The 8,153-nt window shown below is 24.8% G+C and overlaps 2 protein-coding genes across 6 annotated transcripts; one reads left to right on the forward strand and one right to left on the reverse strand.

Moving 5' to 3' along the window:
• Positions 1 to 1,134: 1,134 nt before the first annotated feature.
• On the reverse strand, positions 1,135 to 3,527 carry LOC112599279 (ubiquitin-conjugating enzyme E2 W). The gene is made up of 6 exons (XM_025346094.1): positions 3,215 to 3,527; positions 3,041 to 3,132; positions 1,798 to 1,900; positions 1,580 to 1,735; positions 1,435 to 1,510; positions 1,135 to 1,322 (listed from the first exon to the last, which is right to left on the reverse strand). Exons 1-6 carry the CDS (start codon positions 3,236 to 3,238, stop codon positions 1,309 to 1,311), a joined length of 465 nt encoding a protein of 154 aa, XP_025201879.1. The 5' UTR covers positions 3,239 to 3,527; the 3' UTR covers positions 1,135 to 1,308.
• A 1,925-nt stretch (positions 3,528 to 5,452) lies between these two features.
• On the forward strand, positions 5,453 to 7,618 carry LOC112599278 (probable 39S ribosomal protein L49, mitochondrial). 5 transcript variants are annotated; one of them, XM_025346089.1, is made up of 4 exons: positions 5,453 to 5,560; positions 5,681 to 5,796; positions 6,187 to 6,376; positions 7,284 to 7,618. In XM_025346089.1, exons 2-4 carry the CDS (start codon positions 5,734 to 5,736, stop codon positions 7,562 to 7,564), a joined length of 534 nt encoding a protein of 177 aa, XP_025201874.1. In that variant the 5' UTR covers positions 5,453 to 5,560; positions 5,681 to 5,733; the 3' UTR covers positions 7,565 to 7,618. The 5 variants fall into 5 exon arrangements, with proteins under 5 accessions (XP_025201874.1, XP_025201875.1, XP_025201878.1 ...); XM_025346090.1 differs by having other exon boundaries at positions 5,454 to 5,563; XM_025346093.1 differs by having other exon boundaries at positions 5,456 to 5,560; positions 5,711 to 5,796.
• Positions 7,619 to 8,153: the final 535 nt, after the last annotated feature.

Genomic DNA, 8,153 nt, shown 5'->3' on the forward strand with positions numbered 1-8,153 from the left:
TTATATTGTGCTTTATTTATAAATTCTCAAAACTTGTCAGTCAGCTCAAATTATCAGGCTTGAAGTTATACTTGAAGCTTTGAAGAGCTGCATAAAATTTGGGCCAGCTAAGTAACGTATGACTGAAGATATTTAAATACCTGGAATTCTTAACTCTAAAATGCTTGCCAATTATCAAAATGGCCCAATAATTTTTTTAGGATCAATTAAAATCATTAAATTGAATGGGTCGATAACTTTTCTATCGTATGCTGTGTTTTATGACAGGTGTATAATAAGCTACTAAAGTTAAATTCTTTTGTACAAAATTATTAAGTTTTTGAAAAAATACTTTGTTGAGCCTGAAATGATAAACATTATAATATGTTTTATTGAGTAGTTAAACAATATATATATAAATTATATAATAAATTAATATTAATATATACATTAAAAAGTGAATTTATAAAATAAATTAATTAATACTAATACTAAGTAGTTTGACAGTAAGTATTGAAAATTGTTGACTAATGATTACCTAAATGGTAATACATTAAATCATTGAGTGTTCAATGCATTTTAGAGATATTCATGTTCTTTAACTATTATATTTTGTAAGAGAAAAAGAAAAATGTAAATATTTGTAGCTTGCCAGTATGAAAAAATAAGAACACCACTGGTAGAAAAAACTTTTTTACAAGAGAGACAAACCAATTAAAATATTTAAAATAAGGTTGAAAACATAGTAAATTAAATTATATTATTTTATGTAATACATATTTAGATGGAGGATAAGTAGTTTTAAAAACAAATATGAAATAAAACATGATCAAAAATTCTGTTATTAAAATATATTAAATCTGAAATCCACGTCAATTAATTAAATAATTCAAAATGTGTCATTTAAGTTATTTTGACGTAACCAATAATTGGATTGACAACTATATATTTAATTTATTTGATTTACAATTTAATATATAGATGTATCTATGTAATGTTTATAATTACATTATATTTTACAAATATTTTTTCCCTTGAAATATAATGTTTATAATTTATGTTAATAGCAATGTGGTTTGAGATAACTTTTTAATTTAATTTACTATTCAACTTAAAAAAAATAATAGTATATTATATATTTATTAGTGTGTATAATTGAAAGGTAATCATATTTATTTATAATAAACAAATGTACATTTTACAGGATCTGGATCTAATTAATGATTTTGTTAAAGTGAGTACATTTAATTGCAATAAACATAAGATCACAGTTTTCACTAAATGAGAATATATTATAGTGAAAAGATAAAATAATGGATGTTCAAGGCTTCAAACTTTGTCATCTAAACAAAAAAAAAAAAAAAGAATTAAACCATAATTAAATTAAAAATCTTCATTTTTATAATAAACTACAATAGTGCATAGTTTATTAAATATGGAATTTCATTTGCTTACCATGATACCACCATTTTGTTTTTTTAGGATTTTTGTTGCAAGTTTTTACATAAAAACTATTGTCTGGCGGTCTTTTCTGTAAATTATAATAAAAATTATAGTAATTATACTATTATTTACATATATTTTTTTTTTGCGAAATCACCTTTTCTTTGCAGCTGCTTAGCATAGAAATAATTGAAAGACAGACAGATTGAACTGATAAAGCTGGTGACCAGTCATCAGTAAGAATAGATAAACAAATATGCCCATTACTATACACATGTGGATGAACTGGAATGTTTTGGCCCACAAATGTAACCTAAGAAAAATGAAAATAAATTTAAATCAATATATTATTAAAATGAAATAAATATTTTTTACTTCAGGTGACTCAAAAGGATAACTGGTACCAAATTTGAACTGCAACTGAAACTGTTCACCATCATATAAAGTACCTTCTGCGCCTTGCATGTTTATAGTCCAACTACAAAATAAGATTTAAGATTTAAACATCATATAAAAAAAAAAAATTGTTGATACACTATATACTAATAAAGATATATAAACATTTGGTTTATAAAAATTAATTAATTTTAAAACAAATAATCATATTAAGTTACTAAAAAAAAATAAGTAAGTACTTAAATGATAGTTGGATAGATTATTAGAAAATGTTATTTTACATTTTTGGAATGATTACATTTTTTATTTATTTTTTTACCTAATATATAATTGTATAAAATTATTTTCATTTATAGGAATTTGTTTGACTGACACTAATGTGTACAATGATATAACCTTTTAAAGTCTAAAATATCAGATTATATTAGTTAAATGAAAAATAGTTATGGAAGCTGACAACATAGTAAATTTGTATTGACCAATTGTTGAATCAATTATTTGTTAGCTTTAATATCAAAATGAATTAGCCACTTTAAGATAAGAACAATATGTTTATACATGACTTTCTATAATGAATTTTCAATTTTTAACAGTCATAAGCAGTTTTAAATTGCATATTTTATATTCATAATTTGCCTTAAAATGTAAATATTGTTAAAAAAAAGAGAATAAACTAACTAAATCAATTCAATCTATTCTTAGATTTTTTGTAATAAATATTTGTAAGATGTAACTGTATATAATTTTTAAAGAACTATTTATTTTAAGTCAATTAACTTTGTAATTATTAAAAATAATTGCTACATATGAAGCCACCTTAAAGTTAGACTACCAGTGCAGTGATTGGCATCAGCCACTAACGTATTCTAAGGTCAAGCATTGGCCGGCGTCGCTAACTACCAGGTGGGTGACCACCCGGTTTTTTAGCAACGAATCTATGGCATAGACACACATACAAGTGTTTTATAATCCAAAAAAAAAAATTTTAAAATCAATTGTACCTTCACATAGTTAAAGCTAATGGTCTTAAGTGCTGGGCTCAAGAACAATAAAAAAAAAAAAAAAAAATGATTTTGCTGAAGGTAAATTTCCTATGTTATATGTAATATAATCAAAGGATATATATAAAATAAAAATATTGTAATTATATTACATGTATATCATCAAATAAGAATTGTTTAAACTTTAAATCAACACATGAATAAATTAATTTTGTACTAACATATTGAGGTTCTGTTCGGCTTGATCAGCATCTACAACCATTCCTGGAGGAGGTTCTTTAACAAGCGATATCAATTCTTTATGGAGTCTTTTCTATGTAAAAATGAAAAATGATTGACATTTTTTATTATAATAAAGGTGTGATTGTAACAATGTATATTAAGCAGGTACATACTTCGGATGGCGTTTTGCCGGCCATTTCACGATAATCACCGATAATAAAATAAATAATTTATTTTATTATTAAAACCGTGTAGTATTCATATTGTGATCAGTAATTAATTGTTGTGTTGTATCAATGAGAACATAGTGTACTCGTTGGACATTAAGTTAAGACGATGAAACATAAAGTCAATGCTTGAAAACACGAACTATACGCGGTTGGCTGAAATTGGTCGTAAAATTAATAATTATCAATTAATTATGACAAAACCAATAGTGTATCACTATAATTTTTATTTAGTTGAGTATTTGAAAAAATGAGTCTATTAACTATTTAGTATTTGCTCAGGAAAACAACAAAAGGTTTCTTATCATTAACAGATTGGTACAGGATGACACGCCAGCTGACTGTTTTCACAATGGAAGAATAAAACAGTCTTGAATTATATACCTATAAACGTACAAATACTACAAACAGTACAAACTGTAATATTGTAATAAGTAATAACTATTTTTTTTTTTTATAAGTAATAACCGTATGCCTGTACTCTGTGATAACTGTCCCAAACTTCCAAATAAATTTGAAGTTAATTATTATCACAATTATTAATTATTATAAATAATAATTAAAAAACCAATAGACCTGATGCAAACGCAACGTTGGACTAAGATTACAAAATGCGATTGTCATAAACTAAAAAACATACGAACTTCGAAGAACAAGATACTAAGTTGTGGTTGTAATATTATTAAGTAACATATTCTTATGACAATCAAGCGGCTGTGGCCATAGCTGCAATTGAAAGAAACGGTTTTATTGTTTAAATGCTAGAATAATTTTAGATTTCTAATTTCTATACTTAGTATAGAAGCACAAAACAGATGAAATTAAATGAAATTCTATTTTGAGATAGAAGTCTGTGTTTACATATGCTTATGTATTATGTAATTAGATCTATTTTTGTCATTTAGGTTTTATGAATATTATTGGGTGTAGTGAAAACATAACATATTTTCATTTTAAGGTGAGTTATAGGCCATTACAGCTATGTATAATATTACAACTTAAATACACACACAAAGAATTTAAATATTAAATTGTATGATTTAATGCAGAAAAGTATTGTGTAGGTATCTTTTTTTTTTTTATTCAAGATTTGTCTTCGACATCAAAATTCTAAAGAAAAGCCCATTTCATCAATTTTTCCAATAAGTATATAATATCATCGCACGCGATGAGGTTTGTTAGAAAAAATTTATATTTATTTTGAATACTTATATATTTGTAAATAAGTATTTAAAATTTATTTTAAAATTTAGGATAAATTAGTTCCTACTTCTTAACTACGATTTTGCAAAAGCATAACTATTTTAATAAGAAAAAAGATTCGTTGTGTTAAAACTTAAAATGTATAAAAATATTAAGTGCTTAGCGACAGTGTATAGAGGTTAATATTGTTTTAATTGACTAGTCTATAGTATGTTTATACATTATTAAAAATAAAAAATGAAATTAAGCTAGCCAATGACTTAATACTTTCTTCCGAAGTAATAATTGAAGAAATTAATTTGATTGACATGGCATGTTCAATTACTAAACTATTAAGAGGGCGTCACAGTAGAAAACAATCGACCGTAAAACATGCTTTCGTACTTCCAATAGTTCTCAGGCCTCGTTGATCGTAAAAACATGATTTTGGTATCAAAATAATCACGAGAAGTTGTACTAAATATTCTTGGAACAGAATTTTAAAATATTTTTTCTAACCAATTTTATTTGTGTTTGAAGTTTGTAAAATTTTCATTTTTTTAAAAAATTATATAAAATCAGCAAATTTAAATATCAAAAATCTGTTCTAAGAATATTTAGTACAACTTCTCGTGATTATTTTGATACCAAAATCATGTTTCTACGATCAACGAGGCCTGAGTACTATTGGTTTTGTGATGTTTACAAAAAATTGTGGTATAAAATATTTAGCAATATTAAAGGCCATTTGGGCGTTAGATATGATCTTATGGTCTATAATCGGTGCTATTCATCAGACTTCAAAAAAATGCCTTGTTCATTATATGTTGAGTAGTTAGGTAACTTGAAAGTCTTTAGTCTTAAATCGTGCCAATCGTGGTCAAACTACTCAAACTTTTATTTTATTATCTATGCATAAATTATATGCTACCAAAAGACGAATAATTTTCTTGGTATATGATAAGAAGTGTGATAAAAAAATGAAAATGTTATCTTTATCGTGTATGATATCTATATATTATATAAAGATAGTGCCTTCAGTGCCTTGAACTCATAAATTTAAGAAGTAAAGACTAAGGATCACACCAAGGATAGAAGCCACTATCTTAGGTAGTAGGTACTAATTATTCACTATTACTCTCGTACTTGAGCTCTTTTTTAATAAAACATTATTAATATATTTGTATGCCATAAAACAATTTACAATTAATATTTTCGATTTTATTATAGGTATTGGAATAATTGTTGTCTTTTGTTTAGTACAATTTTGTTAGTAACTCGTCATGGCTTTGCGAATACTTTTCAAAAACACTACACTAAGAAATAGAATGTCTTTGCAATTAAATGTAAGTCAATTTTAAATATTTCATGATACAATACCCAATTAACAATTGTGTATAAAGTAATGGGTAAGATGTTTGTAATTTTCTATAGGAAATTGATTTTTTTGATTTTTTATATTAATCAAGAAAGTTTCATGACAAATTTTTACCATCTTCAAGTAACCTTAAACCATTAAATTTTCATTGGATATCAATTATCTGTCAATCTTCATTTTTAGTTATATACTTTTTAATCTAGATATTTAAATTTAATTTTATAGCGTTAATTAATAAACACAAAGTAATTAATTGAAAGTCTAATTTTATTAATGGTAATTTTATTGTATTAATTGTATTTACCTACAAAACTATGAATTTTATTAATAATTTTTTGAACTTATTATTTATGTATAGAACTTAATATGCAAACGTGATTCATCATATCGTTCAAGCCCAATAGCTAAAGACCCATCATATTATGCCAAGTATGAAGTATCATCTTCTCCAGAAGAATGGAAATTTGTTGAGAGACTACTTCCGTCAACTTTCATACCAGCACCATCTGACAGAAAAGATTTGCCATCAGGATGGCAGCCACAAACAGGTATACAACATCAAAATAATGTGTTGACTTCATTATAATATTTAATGTGTATATATGTATTCATATTGTAATTATTATAACAGTTAACAGGTTACATTTATCATCTTAAAAATTATAAAAAAATGTATATTATTTTACACAATTAACAAAATTAAAGTTAAAAAATTAACATTTTAGTAAAAAAATATTCTTAAATATTTTTATTGAAAACAATTTTAATTTTAAATTTCCAAGTAGAATATTTTTCTAAATCAAATTTTTGACCAGCAGTTAATCAGTTATAACTTAGAATTTCTGAATTTGAAGTTTTGATGTATTCAGTTGTTAATAAACATAGATTTGGTAAGCAATTCCACTTTGCTTTTCTAACTTTAAAATTTTCCACTGTAAAATTGTCTTTACTCCTTAATTTATGAAATTTACCAAATCATACTACTATTAATTTTACTCAAAATCAAGCCGCCATCTAAAGTCATATGTCCATATGTTATTTGAAGATCTTCCAACATAACCCCTGAATTCTGATTACCACCAGTCAGTTCTTATCTCGAGTACACCAATTTAATTAGTCAGGTGCCACTACTGAGTGCCTTTTCAATTCAATCATTTACTAATATTGTTTGTTCTCACTTTGTATAGATTCTAATTATTAAGTTTTACCATTAATAACTAATTACTTAACCTTTTCTAAGTTTTCAAAAAAATTAATTTTTGAAATTATATCCATTTAAAAATGTAATGTATTATATATTTTTTTAATGTTTTTAAATTACCAAATTATTTAAAAACTTAATAGATGATATTTTTTAAACATCATAATTCTCTAATCATACTAAATCATTGTTCAAAGTAATTTGAATATAATCATACAATTTATATATTTTAATTATTATTCATGGTTTTATAGCAACATTTGGAAAATATCCTTACTTCGTCCATCGTACACGCAATCATATGTTACCTGTATATCTTAAAATTTCCATGAGAGGAACAAGACGTATAACTCAAATAAATAATGTAGATGGCAACATATGGGCGTTAGAAGAAGCCTTGAAGAAATATTTAACTAGAGTGTATGGAGATAAAAAAATAATAGCTACTAAAGTACATGAAGTATGTGGTCATTTATGTATTCATGGGGATCATGTATCAAAAGTTAATGAATGGTTACTCAAGAAAGGTTTGTAAAGAAAATAACAGAACACATAAAAAAAAAAAAAATGTAATATAAAAATTAATTTACAATACGATTTATGTAAAAATAAACTAAAATTGCACTTTGACTTAACACATTGTTAAATTATTTATAACTATACATTAAAATTTTTAAAAATTCAGATAACATAATACAAGAAACATAAATATAGGAAGTAGAAAATAGTTACTGTTAATACTGAATTACAATATGAGCGAACAAAATTAATAGCAAGAGAATATTTTATAACAGTGACGGGTGTGTAACAGTTCTATTAAAACTGATCATTTGGGCAGTAGTTTAATGAGGTAGTGTAACATATATTTATGAAATTAATAATTATAAAAACATAAATTAAAATAATATAAGTAAATATTTAAACTATTATAAATGGCAATGATATAACATTTTTATTATACTTTGTCCAGCGAGAGAATGCACGGTGAACTGAAAAAAATCTGTTGTACATATCCATATGAAACACCCTGTTATTGTGAAACCAGTCTCAACAGCAAGGTGTTAAGCATGTTATCGGCATGTTCTCTTACTGGACAGATAATAAATTTTGTAGTTTATACCAAA

This window comes from Melanaphis sacchari, unplaced genomic scaffold (assembly GCF_002803265.2).
Source record: "Melanaphis sacchari strain LSU unplaced genomic scaffold, SCAv2.0 Contig50_pilon_pilon, whole genome shotgun sequence".
Lineage (NCBI taxonomy): Eukaryota > Metazoa > Arthropoda > Insecta > Hemiptera > Aphididae > Melanaphis > Melanaphis sacchari.